The sequence below is a fragment of the Eptatretus burgeri genome, chromosome 10, assembly GCF_056783735.1.
Source record: "Eptatretus burgeri isolate ZD-2024b chromosome 10, Ebu_testis_v1, whole genome shotgun sequence".
In the NCBI taxonomy this organism is placed as follows: domain Eukaryota; kingdom Metazoa; phylum Chordata; class Myxini; order Myxiniformes; family Myxinidae; genus Eptatretus; species Eptatretus burgeri.
In genome coordinates, this window is record NC_140970.1 from 33,370,270 (window position 1) to 33,392,537 (window position 22,268).

At 43.3% G+C, this 22,268-nt stretch overlaps 1 protein-coding gene across 8 annotated transcripts in view; it reads left to right on the top strand.

Moving 5' to 3' along the window:
* Positions 1–22,268, top strand: part of LOC147018264 (kazrin-like) — a 497,988-nt gene that overhangs the window by 402,134 nt on the left and 73,586 nt on the right. For all 8 annotated transcript variants that reach the window (XM_085897805.1, XM_085897806.1, XM_085897808.1 and 5 more), the window contains one exon: positions 12,570–12,688. In XM_085897805.1, the coding sequence (XP_085753931.1) occupies positions 12,570–12,688 (119 nt within the window). The remainder of the gene's footprint in view (positions 1–12,569; positions 12,689–22,268) is intronic.

Genomic DNA, 22,268 nt, shown 5'->3' on the forward strand with positions numbered 1-22,268 from the left:
CACCGCACTCCCTCCACCAACCTCCACTGAAAGGTAAAGGCTGGCCAGCTTCATCTGCTAGCTGTGTTGCTTCAAGGCCTGTGCCGGCCAACTTCATCGGCAACTGTTGTGTTGCTGCAAGGCCTGTGCTGGCCAACTTCGTCTGCAACTGTGCTTCAAGGCCTGTGCTGGTCAGATCGTCCGCCGGCTGTGTTCGCCTGCAGTGGCCTTGTTCTGCAGGCTGTGTTTACCTGCTCATCTTTGCCATGCCATGCCCACTGCCCATGTTCACCAGCCCCCGTTCTATTTTGCTTTGCCCCCCCCCCTTGTTCATTGTCATGTGCGCCAGGATCATCAAGTGACAGTTTGCAAGGTGCAGGGACTGCCCTACAGGCAGCTGCATCACGGGACCGCATTGGCGGCCCGTGCAACGTTGTTTGCTGCGTCAGATCGTCGCGCGTACTGTAGGGACTGCCCTGTAGGCAGCCGCATCACGGGACAGCATTGGCGGCCCGTGAAACGTTGTTTGCTGCGGTAGATCGTCGTGCGCACTGCAGGGACTGCCCTGTAGGCAGCCACATCACGGGACCGCATTGGCGGCCCGTGCAACGTTGTTTGCTGCGTCAGATCGTCGCGCGTACTGCAGGGACTGCCCTGTAGGCAGCCGCATCACGGGACCGCATTGGCGGCCCGTGCAACGTTGTTTGCTGCGTCAGATCATCGCGCGTGTTGCAAGGACTGCCCTGTAGGCAGCCACACAAGGAGACTGCATTTGCGCAGCCCATGCGCCATTGTTCACTGGGTTCAATTTAAAAGGGGAGGCCTAGGACTGCGTGTGAGCAGCCGGCCACGTTCCCTGCCACCTGCATTGCATGAGCCAGAGACTGCATGCGAGCAGCCTGGCTCCCTGTTAACTGCTTTCTTTTTGCAGAGTCCATTGATCCTGGGCCATGGTTTAGTGTAAAATTTGTAAGTTAAGGTTAAGATGTACTGTACATATGAGTGCGCCCCCGGCATGTCTGTCTAGCGCCGGCAATTTTATTTAAGTCGTCCTTATGAGTGGGTTTGTTTCGTTAGTTACTCAGCCCTCAGGTTATTTATTTTGGGGACACGAATACCATGAATGTCGCACTCAGGGATCCGAAGGTAAAACGTACTAGGGGAGAACTACACATGATGGCATACGAGAATTTGACGACTCGGGACGAGTCTATAAAAAGGGGAGGGTGCTACGGCTGTGGAAATTCACAAACCACCATTCAGGTCCCGTAGGTGAGATAACTCTAAGTACATGTGTAGTTAGCCCCAAACCCGTTGTTTAGAGGGAATTTATGTGATTCATTCGGGCTGCGACACTTTGAGTTAGGCGTTTTTCTGTTCTATCTTTATTTTGAATCAACCGCCATAACCATCAAACCACCACCAAAAACCCTCCACCACCCTCACCTCTCTCCTTCTACGGCCATTCCCGCACCACCTGTGAACACTGAGCGTCGGGCTGTCTTGGGCTCGTTCAAGCGAAACGCACCGAGCCGCGAGTGCAAATAGTGGCCTTTCCGAGGAAGAATTCGGATCAAAAATGATAAACGCCCACTTCTGATCCGTCCAATCAGCAAGCGCGGAGCGGCTTGGCCCCGCCTCCAGGCACTTCCGTGTGAAATCGAAATATGCAAATTCTTGGATCAGGGGAGGTTCACGCCCACTTTTCCTCCGTCCAATGGGCGAGCGTGGCTCCGCCCCCGAGCTCATCCTGATCCGGAAATTTGCATATGGGTTCTCCTGCCGGCCTATAAAACGCCGAGCGCACGGCTGAGTGTGGCACAGTCAGTTTGGAAGGGCAGAGAGTTTTGGCAGAGTCAGTTTGGAAGAGCAGAGAGTGGCAGCAGCGGAGTTGGGAGGCGAAGGCGTCGAGTTGGGTTCTGCTGTCGGCTGAGGAGAGTTGTGGAAAGAGGCCAAGGAGCTCGGGTCCGAGGCGAGAAGGACGGCGGTCAGCGACGAGGTCGCGGCGGGAGATCGCTCGTCGCGGGACCCATGCCAGCCAGCCATTTTCCCTCCCCCAGAGCATCAACAATTGCCCCTTTTCCCCCGCGCTGAGATAGTGCAACAAGGGGGCCCCGTTCCCACACCACTCCAACCGTCGTGCCAACGAAACCCGCGAAGGAGCACGGAGTCGGGGCACAGCCACGCGGCCACGTCTGCGGCTCGTCCGCCAACGCGCGACGAGAACGCGGGTAGGACCCACCCGGTCTCACAGACCTGGCCGCTCCTTCAGGTCCCTTGCACATATTGGCCTACAGGCCCGTCTGCCCCCTTGTCTATGAGGGTGGCTTCTTTCCTTTGCTTTTGAGTAAATGTGTGTGGCGCTGTGTCTTGTAAAGTAGAACTGTGTAAGTGTTGCCGTGTGTACGCGTATTCGGTTGTAACTCTGCGTTGTTGTTTCTTTTGTTTTCCTGATATAGGTGCATTCTGACTGTTTGGCTGTATATGTGTGCTTTCCGTGTGTCACGTAATGAATGTGCATTGTGTGAACTGTTTTCCCGTTTCGCTTCGTCTTTTCTTTATTGACTCTCCATCCTGCTTCACGTAAAAGGGTTCGTAGTGGGCTTAATATGCCCAATAATTAATCGGAACCGTCGAGGCCGATGATAACACCGCTCGGTTATCCCGATAGCATGGAACGGACCGTTTAAGTGGTTCGTGTCCTGAGTTGGCCTGCGGCGAGGTACGATCGCCCGGTCGACCATCCGCGCAGGTACTTAGGTAGATCGAATTTGGCGAGCAACCCTATCCTGCGTGGGTGGGCAATTGTTACGGTCGTGGTGGGGTTAAACCCCCACCCGTGACTGCCTTCCGGCGTTGTTCCGAGAGTGTCACGACAGAATTGTCCGTTCCGGTGGGCGAGGCGGCCGCCATTGGAGTCGAGCGGCCGATCGCACGCCGGCGGGCGCGAATTCGCAACTATATATATATATATTATATATATATCTTCTGCTTCTTCTTCATCTTTCGGCTTCTCCCGTTAGGGGTCGCCACAGTGGATCAACCGTCTCCATTTCGCTCTATCCTCCACATCTTCCATTGACACTCCAACCGCCCGCATGTCCGCCCTCACCGCATCCATGAACCTTTTCTTTGGCCTTCCTCTTCTCCTCCTGCCTGGCGGCTCCATCCTCAGCATCCTTCTCCCGATATACTCCGCTTCCCTCCTGTGTACATGTCCAAACCATCTCAATCTCGCCTCTCTCACTTTGTCTCCAAACCGTCCTCCCTGCGCTGTCCCTCTCGTATACTCATTTCTTATCCTGTCCATCCTCGTCACTCCCAACAAGAATCACAGCATCTTTAACTCTGCCACCTCCAGCTCTGTTTCCTGTCTTTTTGTTAGTGCCACCGCCTCCAAACCTTACAACATAGCTGGTTTTACTACCGTCCTATATACTTTCCTCTTCACTCTTGCAGCTACCCTTCTGTCACAAATCACTCCTGCAACTCTTCTCCACCCACTCCATCCTGCCTGCACTCTCTTTTTCACTTCTCTACCACACTCTTCGTTACTTTGGACAGTTGATCCCAAGTATTTAAACCCATCCACCTTCCCCACCTCAACTCCTTGCAACCGCACCATTCCACCACCCTCCCTCTCATTTACGCACATGTACTCTGTCTTACTCCGACTGACTATCATCCCCTTCTCTCCAGTGCGTGCCTCCACCTCTCGAGGCTCGCCTCAGCCTGCTCCCTTCTCTCCCTTCAGATCATGATGTCATCCGCGAACATCATAGTCCATGGTGACTCCAGTCTGAACTCGTCTGTCAACCTGTCCATCACCATTGCAAACAGGAAAGGGCTCAGAGTCGATCCTTGGTGCAATCCCACTTTTACCTTAAACCGGTCCATCATTCCTTCCGCACACCTCACCGCTGTCACACTGTCCTCATACATATCCTGCACGATCCTCACATACTTCTCCCCCACTCCCAATTTCCTCATACAATGCCACAACTCCTCTCTTGGCACCCTATCATAAGCTTTCTCTAAATCCACAAACACACAATGTAACTCCTTCTGGCCTTCCCTGTACTTCTCCATCAACATTCTCAAAGCAAACATTGCATCAGTGGTGCTCTTTCCTGGCATAAACCCATATTGCTGCTCACAGATCGTCACCTCCTCTCAACCCAGCTTCCACTACTCTTTCCCACAACTTCATGGTGTGGCTTAACAACTTTATCCCTCTGTAATTTTCACAGCTCTGCACATCACCCTTGTTCTTAAAAATCGGAACCAGTACACTTGATCTCCACTCCTCCGGCATTCTCTCACTTTCCAAGATTTTATTAAACAATCTGGTTAACAACCCCACTGCCATCTCCTAAGCACTTCCATGCCTCCACTGGTATACCATCTGGGCCAACCACCTTTCCACTTTTCATCTTCTTCATAGCAGTCCTCACTTCATCCTTACTGATCCACCCCACTTCCAGATTCACTATCTCCACCTCTTCCAACCTTCTCTCTCTCTCTCTCATTTTCTTCATTCATCAGCTCCTCAAAGTACTCCATCCACCTTCTGAACACACTCTCCTCACTCGTCAGCACATTCCCATTTGCGTCCTTTATCACCCTAACCTGCAGCACATGCTTCCCAGCTCGGTCCCTCCATCTTGCCAATCGGTATAAATCCTTTTCCCCTTCTTTTGTATCCAACTTCTCATACAACTCGTCATATGCCTTTTTCTTAGCCTTTGCTACCTCTCTCTTTGCCTTGCGCCGCCACTCCTTGTACTCCTGCCTACTTTCTTCATCTCTCTGACTATCCCACTTCTTTTTCGCCAACCCCTTCTTCCTTATACTTTCCTGTACTTCCTCGTTCCACCACTAAGTCTCCTTATCTTCCTTCCTCTGTCCAGATGTCACACCAAGTACCTTCCTCACTATCTCCCTCACCACTTCTGCTGTCGTTGCCCAATCATCCCATCCATCTTTACCACCATCCAACACCTGTCTCGCCTCCTCCTTAAATTCCACGCAACAGTCTTCCTCCTTCAGCTTCCACCATCTGGTCCTTGGTTCAGCCCTCACTCTCTTCCTCAACCTCACCTCTAAAGTCATCCCACAGACCACCAATCGATGCTGTCGAGCTACACTCTCCCCTGCCACCACCTTACAGTCACTAATCTCTTTCAGGTTGCATCTCCTGCTTAAGATGTAATCCACCTGTGTGCATTTTCCTCCACTCTTGTATGTCAACCTGTGTTCCTCCTTCTTCTTGAAATACGTATTTCGTATATATACTGAAATACATATATATATATATATATATATATATATATATATATATATATATATATATATATATATATATATATATATATATATATATATATATATATATATATATATATATATATATACTGAAATACGTATATATATATATATATATATATATATATATATATATATATATATATATATATATATATATATATATATATATATATATATATATATATATATATATATATATACACATAGCTCTTTCTAACCACTGACTCACTCACTGATATTTAACATCGGTACCTTCCGGGTAGTTGGACTGTCAGAGGAAGAATGATACCAAATAAAAACACATTTATTCATGGAAAAAGCAAAATCTTCAGGGTTGAGCTCAAATAATGTGGAATAAAGAAATCCCAAGGAGAAAAGAAATCCCACTCTAATTACCACTCTTTTTTTATCACTATTTTTTTTTACCACGCAGAGTCGGCTTGTTTTGTTCCGCCATGCAGGTTGCCATTTTCCCCACAGACGACAAGCTTCAGGTGAGTTGCTCAGGCAAGCTAATGGGGCATCTTGGAATCCCAGGCAACGTCGTTCCTTTTTGGATCAAATCACAGCAGCACGACCCTCAGCCATCTGTCATCCCAAGCTGATCAGCTCGTTGAAAGACCTCATGGAATCTCATGCAGAGTGTGGAGGAGAAGCCGGTGCAAAATATCGTGTAGACTGCTTGATGATCACTGTCTCAGCTCAACTGAATTGCTTAACCTAACTGACCATTACTTTTCAAAACTCATTGGACACGGTGTGAGTGCAGAAACCAATGTGTGACTAACTAAAAAGGGTATTTGAATTGAGGATGAAGTGGGGCCGATGAAGATGAGTAGGGGAAAAACACTTTTTATACATTTGACCCTGAGTTCCATTTCATCATTTCTGTCATGTCAACAACATTGTAAGGGAGAAAACTCTTTTTACATGTTCGACCGTTATAATTGCTATTTCCACAAAAACAAAAACACCCACCGAAAGACCTATAGTTAAGGAAATAACTAACTACTCCATAATTACTTGCCCTACTTATCCCCTGGGCCATTAAGTTTGATTTGATGTTCCAAAAATTTTCAAGCGTTGGTTCTGTTGAAGCAGTTTATTGGCAAGGGTTATACTGGGTTGCTTGCCATAACCTTCCCAGCATTGTTTGTCCATGCTTTATCATTTGAATACTGAGCATCAAGCAAGGAAGGAGCACGTACCATTTTTAAAGTGTTATGTATGATTCAGTCGAGATTTGAACCTCCCAGACTCATTCTCATGCTTGGACCATTACATCACTGAGTCAACAGACATGGGGTGGGAGAGGAGAGGAGGTATATACTTGGTAATGTGTATCGCTGTGGACACATATACTTGGTAACTTAAAGGTAAATGACCAGAGATTTGTCCACAGATGAATTGTAGCTCAAATCATGCAACCATTTAAACTTGAGGCAGTTGGCACTTTTCATCATTTGTCCTAAATCTGAGGCTTTCATCTTCCTCTCCTTCAATTTGCTGATGTTTAAGTCTGGTGTTTAGTTTTGACAAGGCTGAATGCATCGTCTCTATATCTGTCTCATCATTTTCTGTCCCACTCGGCCCTTCCTCTCACTCTTTGGATCAATATTTTGCTGTTGAACATGATCTCCACCAGCAAGATTGATAAGCTGTTTGAGCTGGACATGTCTTCTTGTCCGTATCTGATTGAATATCTGCACTACTTCTTAAGTCATGCTTCCTGAAAATTGTAATGGTGATGTGGAAAATCATTTCCAAGACTGATCTCGACTCCTATTCCTCAATACCAGAGCAGATACCCTGATCCACAGTCACATCATTCCTCTGCCTTTTGACTCAAAAAAGTAGTCTTTCTGAACATCCCACATGCTTTATACATGATCTGGCACGTGTTCCATGAAGCACTTGCACCTTCACCCATGGCTTGCTAATTTTTTTGAATGTTCAAAAGCACTTTCTTCCCTGCTTTTTCTGGCAGTTGGTTGTCCGACATTGCTGCGTTCTTTGTCCTGTTTTTCCTCATCTGTTTCTTATCACACCAGGTTATGGACGTTCGTTTTGTGGAATTGTAGAGGTTTTCAGGGAATTTCGTTTTCATTACAACTTTACAGAATCAAGAATTTCATGAGTTCTCTTTGTGGAAGGTTTCTGTCATGGTTGTGCAAATCAGATTTTCTTTTGATATCTGAAATCAAATACAGGTAATTATAATATGACTTATGACAAGCATTTATTGGGTGTTTCATATCATACAGTATATGGCAACTTGTATCCACATACATGTAACATTTGGCGGAAATGGAAAATTTGTGGAGTACTTCAATGAAAGAGTTGTTGAGTTTAGCTTGATAACCCTTTTCATAACTTTGGAGATGATGCCACCATAGGTTGTCGCGTTTTACACCCGCGTGATAGACAGGCAGCAGCATTGTCACCTTCTGCTTGATAAAACCAGGACCTGATCTGAAGCGTGCAACATGACCTTCAACTTATGACCTTCAACAACATTGTAAGCCATTGCTTTGTCTCGTAGGCAATATCAAATGGCAAATCATCCCTTGACAGATGCCCATTGCTCTTTATCTTATGACACAACCTGTTCTGGGCTGAGTTTCTGTTCAAAAGTTAGTTTCTTTCTCCTGTCACATCATTTCCTGACCCTGCTCAGCTAATGGAGCATACATGGCTCTTGTTTGTATTGTTTTAGATTATCTCTATACTTCAGGTTGATGCTACTGCATTTTTATCACAATCATGGAGGAGTTTTGACCCCTCCTCCCCCTCCTCTCCCCTTACCTTCCACCCCACTCTCCTGCACTCTTTGTATTCCCAATTACTCTTCTTGTTCAAGTTGCATCCTTTCTTCCTCCCTCTTCCTTGCTTGCATAATCCATGGGGTGTTCACTATTCTACAAATGAGATGCTGACAATAGTCTAAGACAAGCAAATGTTTTTATTTTTGTGCATCTGCAGCTGGAAGCTCCTGAGGCACTACGTTTTCTGGTTGTCCATCCAGCTGTACGTGCATGCGTAACAGCTTTTTGTTACCATGATAACTTGTATGCCTGGTGTTGGCTTAATGGTTAAGGTAGTGGGCTTGGAATCCGAGGATCCTGAGTTCAAATCCCCCTTGGCTGTTGAATTAATACCAGGTGGGGTTGTCTCTGCCTGTCATCCTTTCAAGGTCAGCAAAATGAGTGCCAGCTTGCTGGTATCCTGTGTCCGAGTGGCGACCCGTCCAGGATTGTGCCCAACAGCCATGGAGACTGCTTAGGCAGCACCTACGCTCTGCACAGAGAATGGTCCCAATGGATGGATGATAACTTGTGAACCGCTGAAAAGATTTTCTACAAATTTAGTTTGATGCAAAGATTAACTGATTAGATTTTGGTTTTCCAAAGGTGAAAGATCTCTGTTCATGTGATCTTAAATTGAAAATCTTCGTTACCATAATACCTTGTCAACCACAAAAGTGATTTAAACAAAACTTGGCACAAGTATGGACTGCGATACAAAGATAAACTGATTAAATTTTGAGTCCAAGAGGTCAGAGGTCATGTGCACTTTGAAAATAATTTTGCAGATCATAACTCAAATTGGAAGCATCTGATATTTTCTCTCTTCTAGATAATCTCTCTTTTCTTGAGATCGCACTCTCTCTCTCAGATGACCTTTAATTTTTCATGTGACCTGTAATTGAGGTCAAATGTATCAGGGGGTTGACATCTAACATGGGTGGAGGCATATCCTTTGACGCTTTTGCGTCAAATTCTATTTTGCCTCCACGACCGAAGGTGAAGGAGGATGTTTTCACCCCCTTTTTGTCTGTCTGTCTGTTTGTTTGTGTGCAGGATATCTCAAAAACTTGTGGACAGGTTGCATATGTGACAAGGACAAACTGATTAGATTTTGGTGAAGAGCCCGATCCGAATCCGACGACTAGAATTTTTTAAGTGATTCTTCACCATTGAGTGATGGGGCTCAAAAACGATATATAACACGATATCTCAAAAAGTTGTGGACGGATTCGGACGAAACTTGGTGGACAGGTTGGGCGTGAGGCAAGGATGAATTGATTCGATTTTTGTGAAGATCCGAATCCGGATCTGGATACGATAATTATTTAATTTTCAAAGTGATTCTTCACCATTGAGAGATTGGGCTCAAAAACTGTATTTATCTTCATCTTTTATATAGGGGGGGGGAGGGGAGGAAAGAAAAATAAATAACTCAGCTTCCAACATCTCCCCTACCCCCAACAAAACAAATACGCAAATCTAACTTAAAAAATTGTTTTTAGCACAGTTTGCAATACATTGCTTGCACCAAAATATCTGCCATGGTTTTGCAAAGTGGAAGTTACTTCACGTGCAAGCCACCTATGTGTGTAAATTGGCTGTGGGAATCACAAAAGAAGGGCAAGTAGACCAGGGGTGTTACATTAGCAAGCAGCTTGCTATCACTTCCCAAGCCAATCATTCGATCTCAATCACTTTGCAAACCACTCACCTCGCCGCTCAGCGAGAGGTGCTTCGTTATGTTAGCATTAATGGTCGCCATAATCAGATTAAAATGATAAAACAACAAATGAAATGTTCAGAGGCATAACCCTATTATGTGTACTCATATTGTTTGAAAAGTGCATTTATACGATATAGTACTGTATCGCATGATATGCCAAAAATATAATGGGCCTGAAATGTTATCGTGGATCAAGCATTTACATGGCGGAGGTATGCACTCCACTGAGTGCCCTTCGAGTTCAATATACACTGACATGTGATGTGTAAAGAAATATTGTTCTTACAAATAATATATACTTGTATATTGAAAAATAAACAAAAACCATGACATGTCTTCGACTTCTGAATCTCATCCGTAGAGCTTGCAAACCCTGGATATTAATGAATCATTCAGTGTGAGGGCTCTGATTGCAGACATTTCCCATAGATGAAGACAACAAATGCCCCAACTTAAGATCTGTGCAAGATAGATTTTGAAGAGTATCTGAAGAAGCCTTTGTATCACGTCTGAGATGAATTTCGCGTGTGATATTTTTTATACATCATGTGTTACATGTTATGATTGCACACTATTGAGCTATGGAATCACTGTCCACTTGAAATCGTATCATTTTTGCTTCACTCAAATATCAGGCAAATGCACTTTTTAAATTTCCAATCTGAAACGTTGATGCTGAAAGATTATTCAAGTCAAATTAATTAGTCATTTTGTTGTGATATATTTTTGAGAAAAAATAGCATGTTGGAAATCTAACCTTGTAATTTTTTTTTAACTGATTGTGATGTACTTCTTTATACAGGGTGTGGCAAAAAGATGGGACACATTTGAAATATAAATATCTTTTAGTTATAGAAATTGTTTATTCAACTGTATTCACACTTATAAAGTACAGACATTGGAATTTCTTGAGAATACACTACTTTTTGAAAATGATGTCAGTTAAATGGCCGCCCTGATGGTTAACACATTCGGCTGTTCTGGTATCCGCATCTCATAACTTTCACAAGAGAGTCTATCGGAATGACCTGAATTTAATTTGTAATGTTTCCTTTCAGTGTGTGTATGTGTGTGTGTGTGTGTGTGTGTGTGTGTGTGTGTGTGTGTGTGTGTGTGTGTGTGTGTGTGTGTGTGTGTGTGTGTGTGTGTGTGTGTGTGTGTGTGTGTGGCTTGTTCCTGTACACTCTGTATTTAAAATATTACATGAAAGGGGGATACATAAGTTCCACTGTGATAAGTGTAATGTGTGTCATGAGTAGATTAAATTGCCATGTACCAGGGACCTGTCAGAATAAGTCGTCTTGCAAAATGATGCTGAGAAGGCAGGGTAATTGTGTATGCGTAAACACCTCTTGTTTGCGGGTGGGGCCAGGTGAGGATTGCCGGTCACAAAAAGGCACAGAAAAGTGTGACACACTCGAAAAATGCTGATCACGATCTCTCTCACTGGTGTGTGCAAGCCATGGTGGCATAATGTACTGTCGGGCCCGGAAGAGGCGATGGACTTTAATTTTTATTGGGGCCGCCCCATGGGTGGGACGGCCCGCAGGATGACTCTTCCCAGAATGACGAGTGGGGGAGGAGGGGTGAGAAGGTTGAAGAAGAAGCGCCAACACAGAGGGTACGGACGGTACACCATAAATCCTGGCATGCAGAAGAAGTGGTGGAGAAAGGCCAGAGTCCTCATTTCAATTTTTGTGTCTTTCTGTTTCACTAGGACTGTTCCGAACTGTTCGTGTCGTCCACCTTATTCTGTATACTCTCTAATTAAACCTTTACAGAAGTAAGAAAATGTCTTCTATCCACCTGCCTCCTTTGCATGTGCCATCAATTTCAGTTAATTTGGGCAATCTTGAGGAATGGTAAAGAGTAGATTAATTTTGCTGAATGCAGTACAAAGAGACCATTTCAGAAATACTCAGAGGCATTCATAAGGCCTCCGGCACAAGAGCAAACTCATTCCTGAGCCTTAGACGTGTCAATAATCAGGGGGCTGAGATCAGAAGATCTGGGAGGCCAATTCACAACCCCAAATCTGGAGATCAACTTTGCAGGAAAATGCTCTCGCAACAGTTCCACGCATAGCCTCGTGGCGTCACATGTATCCCCCCCCCCACCTTGTTGTTTCACAGAAGCTTGCAACACATCTGTTTATTACTTTCCTTGATGGTGATATCTGCAGAATAACTGCTACTCAACAACGAATGCTAGTTGTTTTCATGTCCAGTTTTCCACCCCCTGGGATTTTTCTATTGTTATTATTATTTTTAATCTAAAGTTCGTCTGATACAACCTGAAAAAAAAAAACACAACAACAATAATTACCTTCTGTTATCATGGAGTTGTTCCACCCTGAAATCATCCCATCCTTTTGCCACAACCTGTACTTAATGCTTATTTTTACTTTTACTTACTTGTACTAATTGTGGCGTGTGATGTGTTCTTCATTGTCGTTTCAAATCACATACAAGTTCTTTTTAAAATGTAAAAGCTTCTGTTCGGAGTTTTATTCTCCAAATTCCTACGATTCATGGTAAGAGTAAAATTATTGGAAGACATAAATTGGTGGAATATAAGCAGATGTTGTTGAAAAAAAAAAACGGTGAATAGAATTGGTGAAAAGATTTTCATCTTTAGCCTTGATAACTGAACTGATGTAATAATTTGCTTTACATGCCCTCTAATCTTTAAATCATCTTTTTCCTTGCCTCATCAATTTGTGATTGCATTAGGTTCTGCTTGGCCTTTCAAATGAGGAGTTTGAGACGGCTCTTGGCATCACAAACCCCCTTCACAAGCGCAAGCTGCGAATGGCTATCGAGGATTATCGAGATGCAGAGTCTGGCTGTGGGTAAGTAGGAAGTGTGAAATTACAGTTATTAACTTGCTTCCTTCAATTGCTCGAGATATTTTTCATGCATATCAGGTGTCGCTTGACCAGTCTGGTGATTTGATTTGTAAATTTTAATGAAATAGGCAACACATCTTCAATATAACAATACTTTTGGTGACAATTTCAAACAGCTTAGTGGTTCAGAGGCATTGTTGCTCGAACATCCTTTCTGAGCCTTGTAGGTTGGCAGTTTGATTCTGATCCTGCTGGAGTCTTTGTTCCAATCATACCGTTAGTTGACTTCACTTGACTTGTGCACAATGCTCTATGCAGAGCCTCGGTTCTGCTGAAGCAGTTTCTTTGGCAAGGGAATCTTGGACGGGTTGCAGGATAGTCACTGATGTGGTAGTGTGTGTCGGGGTGGTGCTGAGGTGTCGTCCACCAGATGGTGGTCTCCGTGGGTTAGCCTGAGGTGGTCCCTTTGGGTGGGTGCCTGGAACGTCCTATCCCCAAGAGAGGATGATCACCTGTGTCTGTTACCATTTGAGTTCAAGTGTTTCGACATTGGTATTGCAGCACTCTATGAGGTTCAGAGACCGGATAGTGGTGAGATCATGGCGGGTGGTTACACCTACTCTTTGACTGGTCGCTCTGATGGTTACCCTGCCCAAGGAGTTGCTGTAGCTGTGTCTAATAAGCTGACTCCAATGATAATTGTGGTAACACCGGTCAACGAGCATATTATTAGGCTAAGGATTCATCACTCCTTGGGTGTCATTTATTTGGTCTCTGTATATGCTCCAACTGAGGTGAGTGACCTCACCGTGAAGGACGTATTCTAAAAGGTCCATCTAAAAAGTAACGGGACTGACTTCAAATAAATTTTATTCAAAAAAATATATTGAAATCACACCTTGTCCCCTTCAAAATAGTTTCCCTCCAGTCTCACACACTTGTCCATCCTCTTCTTCCATGCTTCGATGCACCCCCGGAAGGCTTCTTCTGGAATCCTCCGGAGCTCCATCGTCATTGCCCTTTTGATGGCCTCCACATCAGGAAATCGGGTCCCTTTGATCACCCCCTTGAGCTTGGGGAATAGGAAAAAAATCATAAGAGGCCAAGTCTGGCGAATACGGGGGTTACTCCAGAGTTGGCACGTTCCTCTCCACCAGAACCTGCTGGATGCTCAGGGCACTGTGAGCAGGGGTGTTGTCGTGGTGGAGCACCCAGGCGTTGTTCTCCCACAGATCCCTCCTCTTGTCCTGGACTGATCTCATGAGGCGCCGGATGATCTCCTTGTACATGTATTGATTTACTGTTTGACCCTGTGGTAGAAACTCGAAGTGGATGATGCCCTTGATGTCAAAAAATGCGATGAGCATCACCTTGACCTTCGACTTCGACATCCTTGTTTTCTTTGGTCTTGGTGATGCCGGACTTTTCCACTGACGACTCTGTCGTTTTGTCTCGGGATCGTATTCGAATATCCACGATTCATCGCCAGTAATGACTCTCCCGAGCAGGTCTGGATCATCCTCGAATCGCTCAATAATGTCGTGGGGTGCCACCAAAACTGACCAATCTGATATCTGAACTATACTCTGGTACCGAGAGTGCTGTGAGATGTGGTGATACCAACTCTGACTTATTTCCAGTTGTTACTGGAGTTTGTCAGGGGTGTGTAGTGGCCCACACACTTTTCAGTGCTTGTATGGATTGGATTCTGTGGAGAGATCAAGCTCGGGTGTATCGTTTGGGAATGTCAAGATCTCTGACCTTGATTTCGCAGATGATGCAGTCATCTTTGCGGAGACCTTAGATATCCTTTTGGGGGCCCTCGAGGTGCTGAATGAGGAGTCGGAGTTGCTGGGATTACGGGTTTCCTGGGTCAAAACTAAGATCCCGGCTTTCAATGACATCTTGGATGTTGCTGTCCTGTCTGTGTCTGTTTCTGGTGAGGATGTTGAGGTCACAGAGAGATTCACTTTCCTTGGCAGCGATATTCTTGTCTCTGCTGGCTGTGAGCCAGAGGTCAACAGATGTCTGAGTCGGGCCTGGGGAGTCGTGGATTCACTAGATCATGGGGTGTGGCGCTGCCGGTACCTGTGCGGGAGGATGAAAGTCCGAGTTTTCAGGTCCTTGGTGCTTCCAGTTTTGCTCTGTGGATGTGAGACTTTGACTCTGACCAGGGATCTGAGATGAGACTTAATTCCTTTGGTACCAGGTCTCTTCATAGAATCCCTGGCTATCACTGGTCGGACTTTGTGTCCAACGATTAGTTGTTGAGAGAGACTCAAATGAGATTTGTTACCTGCATAGTCCGTGAGCTTCAACTCTGGCTGCATGGGCATGTGGCTCGTTTTCCTGACGCTGATCTTGCTCACCAGATTCTCTCAGCGAGGGAGCCTCGTTAGTGCAGGAGGCCAATGGGCTGACCACGTGCCTCGTGGTTTCAGCAGATTTATCAGCATCTCAAGGAGATGGGGATGGGCCAGGCATCTGCCTGGGGGATGGCCAGACGGAGGCCCCTTGAGTACCGGCAAGAAGTGGACGCAGCGACGCGCATGCTCCCATACCTGACCTGACCTGACCACTGATGAGTGTGCAGGAATTTTACGTTGTTCAGGGTGTTGGCGATATCTTACCTGACTCTTGTTTAAGGACATCTTGGGATATTTAACGTCCACCAACTCGTGTGAACAGAACGGCACCTAGTTTAACATCCATCAGATGGATGGCACTCGTATTGATGAATTGCCCTGCCTGTGAAACACCAGGCCGACTGTTTATTGTTCGGCCAAGATTCAAAGATAGGCTGGACAGTTCAGAGACAAGTATTATTTCCCTTTACTGATTGTGGTATTTGGGACATAAACACACCTTCCACATTGATTAAATTTCCTTGGAGGTTAAAAATAGAACATACTACTGCCTCACCTGGCACTCATAATTTAAAGACTGGAACATGCACAAACCCCGGTAGTCATCTCATGGGGGTGGGGGGGGGGGAAGGGGGCTGTAGAATTTCTCCTACATTGCCCCGCTGACTGCAGTGAGAAAGGTGATTTCACAACATTGCATCTCCAGCACCGAAGAGTGCACCAGGAAGTTTCTTGTTTTTTTGCCTTGCCTGTGAAACACCAGGAAGTTACGTCGCACAGGCTGTGTTTGTCTCTTGTTTAAATAACTCAAATCCATTGTTATTTAATGACTCTGTCTGTGGGTGCGCGTGCATGATTTGTGTGTAACGGCTCTTCCATGGGCTCCAAATCCGGTTAAAAAAAAGAAAAGCAGCAAATTTAGGAAATAATTCGATTCATATTGTTACCCTGCACACGAAAAAGTGAAAAGCAGGGTTAAATAATTGGTTAATGTCTGTGCATCCGTCTGTCTGTCTGTCATCAGTTTGTGATCAAGGAACGACGTATTTAAATTGAATGTTATATTTTGAACATGAATAAATGGACAAGTCTGTCGTTTTCACATACCTTGGCTGATAATTCATCCCGACCGCACATTCACAGAGAAGTGTGAGATAATATTTTCACTCTGTCCGTCTACCTGACAAAAATGGAAAATCATTCCAAACAGAAAATTTGCTGTTTTTACGGGTGTCATATCGGACATAAATAACAGGCACAAATTAGAATGGCACTTTTAAGGGTGTTATAAAAGATATAAATAGCAAGCATTAATTAGAACGGCACTCGGTAGAGCACATACCTCTGCCACGCTGGGCAGTTTACGTTTTGTATCCCACTGATAGGTCACATCTGGATCCAAACATGAATCAAAATCGAATCGGCTTGTTCTTGTCACCTTACCAACTCATCCACATAGTTTTGTCATAACTCGTCTCCAACGTTTTGAAATATCATGACATATATTGTTTTTGGCCCCATCTCTCAATGATGAAGAATTACTACAAAATTAAAAAAAATCCTCGTATCTGGATTCGGATCTTCACCAAAACTGAATTAATCCTTGTCACACACCCAACCTGTTCCCCAAGGTTCGTCCGAATCCATCTAAAACATTTTGAAATCTCGTGTCATTCATCATTTTTAGCTTTATCACTAAATGGTGAAGAATCACTTTTAAAATTCTCTGATTTGGATTCGGATCCGGATCTTCACCAAAATTGAATCAATTCTTTCATGTCACACGCACAAACTGTCCACCAGGTTTCATCTGAATCTGTGCACAACATTTTGAGATATTGTGGTGTATATCGTGTTTGGCCCTCACTCTCAATGGTGAAGAATCACTTTAAACAAGCTCGAATGAGCTAAGATCCTTGTCCTCTTAATGATGACGTCATAAAAACGAATATGACATCATTGTGATGTATCAGGTTTGCGATAAATTATCTGTCCTAATGCCCGGCTTGATTCCCGCAAACAAAATTCAAACAGCTTGCCTAGTTTCGGAGATAATGGTATCGATAGGCGATTTCCATTAGAGGCGATATTATGACGTCAACTTTTTTCTCGGAAGAATTTCCAAAATCGGAGGTGGTTACTGCCTGCGCGTGGGCTTTCTGCATGTACATGGCAAGTTTCACGAAGATCCGATGAAAACTCTGGGTTGTGAAACAAAAAATGTCAAAAAATAGGAATGACGTCAAAAAAGTTGATATGACGTCATAGTGATGTATCATATGTGCGGTAATTCATCTCTGCTAATGCCCTGTTCGGTTCCCACAAACAGAATTCAAAAAACTTGCCTAGTTTTGGAGATAATTTTTTAGGCGATTGCCATTAGCGGAGATATTTTGACGTCATAACGTTTTTTTCTCGGAGGAATTTTCAAAATCTGAGATGGTTACTGTCTGCGCAGGGTATTTTTACATATATATGTCAAGTTTCGATGAAAACTGTAGGCTGTGAAACAAAAAAGTCCACAAGAACAACAACATGAGTAAGACTTGGAGATCCTCCACGAGGATCTAAAATCTTCGTATCCGGATCTGGATCTGGATCTTCACCAAAATCGAATCATTTATCCTTGTCACATACCCAACCTGTCCACCAATTTTCAACCGAATCCATCCACAACTTTTTGAGATATCCAGCTCACAGACAAACGAACAGATAGACAGACAGACAGCCGTGAAAACACAACCTCCGTCCACCTTAGGCCGAAGAGGTAAATTTATCGTCTTCAGTCAGGTGGTGTAAAAGATGTTGGGTAAAACAGTGGTAAAATCGGTAATTTTTTAACGTGTATGCCTTCAAACTTCTTTAAACCTTTATTTAAATTGAATTATATTTTTGAACGCTGCAGAATACAAATTAATCGCCCTCATAATACTTCCAAGAACCTCCAGTTTTAGAGTGCAGTACTTCAAATTAAATAAAGGTTCAATGGGGTGGTATATATATATATGAGTGATGCTTGGGCCAGCTTCTGGCCTTCTTCGATAGCACTAAACTCTCTAAAAAAAATTGTTAAAATCAATGTTTTATTAAAATTGAAGTAAAATTGAAATAACACTGCACGTGGTATTGTGTTCTATGAACTCTAGTTTACAGAGCATGACATTACGAGAACCTCGATAAATGCATTTGGCACGTAATGATGTGGGCTGCTATACCTGCCTTTGGGTGGCAAGTGAGATGCACATTCTGGTGGCTTGTGAAAGGGACTTGTGTGGTTAAAGTGACGACAATATATTGATTTTTGAGGAAAGAGAACCCGTATTATGTCAGACAATATTCTGCATAATTTAAGCCAGGAAACATGTTCATTGGCATATTCTAATCCCACCTGCTCTTGCTCAAATTGTCATTGTAACTGTTGATGTTACGCAGTGTTCTATTGCTTATCCTTTTCAGTTTGCTTTCAGAAGCATATTTGTTCCATCATACAGACACAATGATTGATTAATTATTGTAAGCACTGCACAATATTGAACCTGTATTTTAAGAGTTTTAGAACAAATGCTTTGCGAGAGGGGTAAAATGACTTTCAGGCCAGCCTGTACGTGTATGAGAAATAGTTGTGCAGCATTTACATGATGCATTTACATCATGACCTCTCTGTTGCAGTGCATCTTAAGTCATGGTACTCGCTTAGCTCACTGAAAGTGGCCATAGTTGATCATTTTATACCAATTTGATTGAGCATTGCTGATGTTGCACAGCAAATTTGGGGCAAACACGCATGCACAGTCTAAGTTCTCTGGCAAGATGGCACGCTACAGGAACTGTCAATCATTTTATTACTATAGGTATACCTCCAATCTAATCTTGGAATGACAAATTACAGCTCACAGATCTAAGTCGAAGTTGGACAGCCAAGTCACAGCACTGTTTGTTGTTAGGTCGATTTCCCAAAATCCTTCATCAAATTTCCGTCGGTGACACCCATTCACGATGTGACCGCAGTCACATGGGTGACCACAGCCACATGCTGGGCTGTCTTTGAAATTCCATTTATGGAGATAGTATGATGTCCTTGCATGGAGAGTACAGAGCCTGTTGAGTGCATATTATTGGTAGATGGTAGAATGATGATGATGATGATGATGATGATGATGATGATGATGATGATGATGATGATGATGATGATGATGATGGTGGTGAAAGGATATTTAGTAACAATGTTAAAGGAGTTATTAGCTCCTGTTCTCTTTGGTTTAATTTTAATACTTACATTCTCTCGTACCTTCTCTCTCCTTTATTTTTATCCCGACATTCTTGAAAGAAAACAAATGGAGGGATATTCGAATCAGCTCTGTCTGTCTGTCCATTCATCCGTCCATCTGTGCATCACGCTATCTCCTCCAAAACGGTTGTGCAGAAATTCACCAAACTTGGTAGTTATGATCATAGCAACAAAACAAGAACATAGCAAGAAGGTGCGAGAACAGTATCATTTTTGGCACCGTCCCCTGGGGCAGGGTCAAAAGGTCAAATAACAAAAAATGCATTTATGGGCACATTTTTAAACATTGTTTAATGAAACTTTGGATATACAATCAACATTGGGGGACGCATTAAATATGTGACGTTTTTTGGATTTGACCTCCAGGTTCATGTCCCAGGGGGTAGGGACTCTTCGTCACAGGCAGTCAAAACAAGAGATTTTTTTTGATATTGGGTCGTTCCTGGTGGAACTTTTTGCCATCTTTTAACCTTGCTTGAGGTGGGAAGCATGGGGATTTGCAATGCCATGCCATCAACTTCGCTCTGGTTCCCCTCGCCAGAGAAGGTATTGTATTTGGGTCCATTTGCCTGTTTGTTTGTTACTTGACAAAAACTTTTTTTTTTGACAAGTATGCTGATCAGTCCCGTTTGTTTGTTTTATTTGTCTGTCCACTCACCTTTAATCGCCTACAGGTCACAATTTTAAACCGATCTTCACGAAACTTCACCAAATGGTGGAGTTGGTGGTCTGACAGAAGCTTATTTATTTTTGAGGTCAAAAGATGAAAAGGTCTTCATAGGTTAAGGTCAACAAGTTTTTTAATTTTTTTACCTTCAATATTCATCTGATTAACTTGAAGTTTGAAGAGCATTTGCAAATAAGGTCACTGAATTCAAGCAACTATTATTTTTGAGGTCATCGTAGGCCATTTAGCTGAAAACCTATAAAAAAATCTTCTTCTCCAGAATGGCTGGACAGGTCGAGGGGAAACTTCACACAAATATTCCCCAAGCCTTGTGGATACCTGGGTGCTCACAAATAATTGATAGGTCGCATGGTCTTGCAGCCATATTTGATTGAGCAAAAATCTTTTTAAAAATTATTTCTCTTGAACTTTTCATCAATTGATGTAAAACTTCACATTTATGATCTCGTCTTGATGGGGAATATATGTTTTATATTTCAACCTGATCAGAGAAATGGTCTGACAGCCAGCATTATTTTTTTTATGATCTGGGTTCTTTTTATTTGTTTATTTTTTTGAATAATGCTCACTTGGCTGTGCCTGGATGGGTTTGAGGGAAGAGGAGTAGCAGCTGAAACCTGAATCCTAACGAGGTTCCTCCTGATTACTTCCTCTTTGCTTTTTGCTTATTTGGGTTCCTTCTGATGACTCCAATGCAGGACTGTACCTATTTGGTCTTCCATTTGATTTCGATTGAATTTATTTGAATCCATTTCTGAATTAAATTGAATAATAATAAATGCCATGGGTCAGGGTCAAGTGTCCGATCAAAGTGGGACGTCTTGGTACCCGGTCATCACTGCCAGCAGTTATAAAGTGGCAGTTGTAGTTATGTCTCTTATTAATTAAGTAGCACACCAGTACGCAAACACCACATAAAATACACCACACACAGGAAGTCCTGGCGAGGGTCTGCGATCTCTGATTTTTCTTTTTCCTGTTTCTTTCTGTGAAAGTCTTTCACCTGTAGATTTAAAACATCAATGTTTATTAATCATTATAACAATGCTTTCAACCATGACATTTCACATTCAAACTGGTCACTATGTTACAACTGCTCTGTAACTGTTGCCACTGTTCTCATACGCTTGTCATGAAGTCTTGTTTTTTGAAAACCTTTCCAGAATTGCAATTCACACAAAGCCTGCTCTCGTTGAGATATGGAATGGGTGTGCAGAATATCCTCATCCTTGTTACCTTTTTATCAGGCTATTCAGTTCTTCCTCTCAGGGTTCCAATTGTTTTTTTGGCTGTGATAATTTAATTATTCTATTGCATCCATTTTAAGGGCCACACATCTATTGCAGTATATACCCTGATGAAGCAGAAGTTTTCACCTCCACCCCTTTTATGTATTCACTCATCCAACCCACTTGTACGTTATTTTTTTTTCTTCCAATAACAGAACAGAGTGCGAGATAGGTTGGGAATTCAATGTGTTTCTTTCTTAATGGAAAACAATTCACGAAACAAAATCTTTCATTGATCGATATACACTGTAAAACTTTAAATCATGAAACAAATCTATACTCGTGTGTGTGTATATGTGTGTGTGTTCCATAACTCCAAAACCATAAAACCGAGTGACCCAAAACTTTGCACGAATACTATGGGAACTCCAAGGGAGTGCCTGAATGAAAACTGTGTATTTAGGTAAATTTAAACAGCACTTTTGAAAATAATTTAGTTTAGTGGATGCTCATCATGAAAGAACAAAACAAAAAAGGATTACTCAGATAGTGGCGTGTCATCTTGGTCATCCCGCTGTCACCTTGTAGGGGTCTTAAGCCGCTATTTTGTTTCGGCCTGCTCAAAAATGCCTTGACTTTGTACAGGCCGCAACAGTTTCTGCGTGATAAAATTCGTAAAATTTGTTTTTTTCACTTTCCTCACTCATGTCATCAAATGCCTGTTCTTTATACCTACGAATCGCTTTATAAATCGCTTTTGCAGGAGCTATAGTTTTAAAATTATGAGCTCGGATCGATTTTATCCGTTATATATGATGCGATTTTCCACGACGCCCTCTCACGGTCTAATTAAAGTATATAATCGAAATCTGTCTCTGGATTTGAGGATTGGAGCTTGTGGACTAATTAAGTGTCGAAATCTGGAGTGAAATCTGAAAATTTTAACAAAGCATAAAGTATATACTTTAAGGAAGACTGTGCTCGCTCCTTCTCTATATTTTCACAAGAAAAT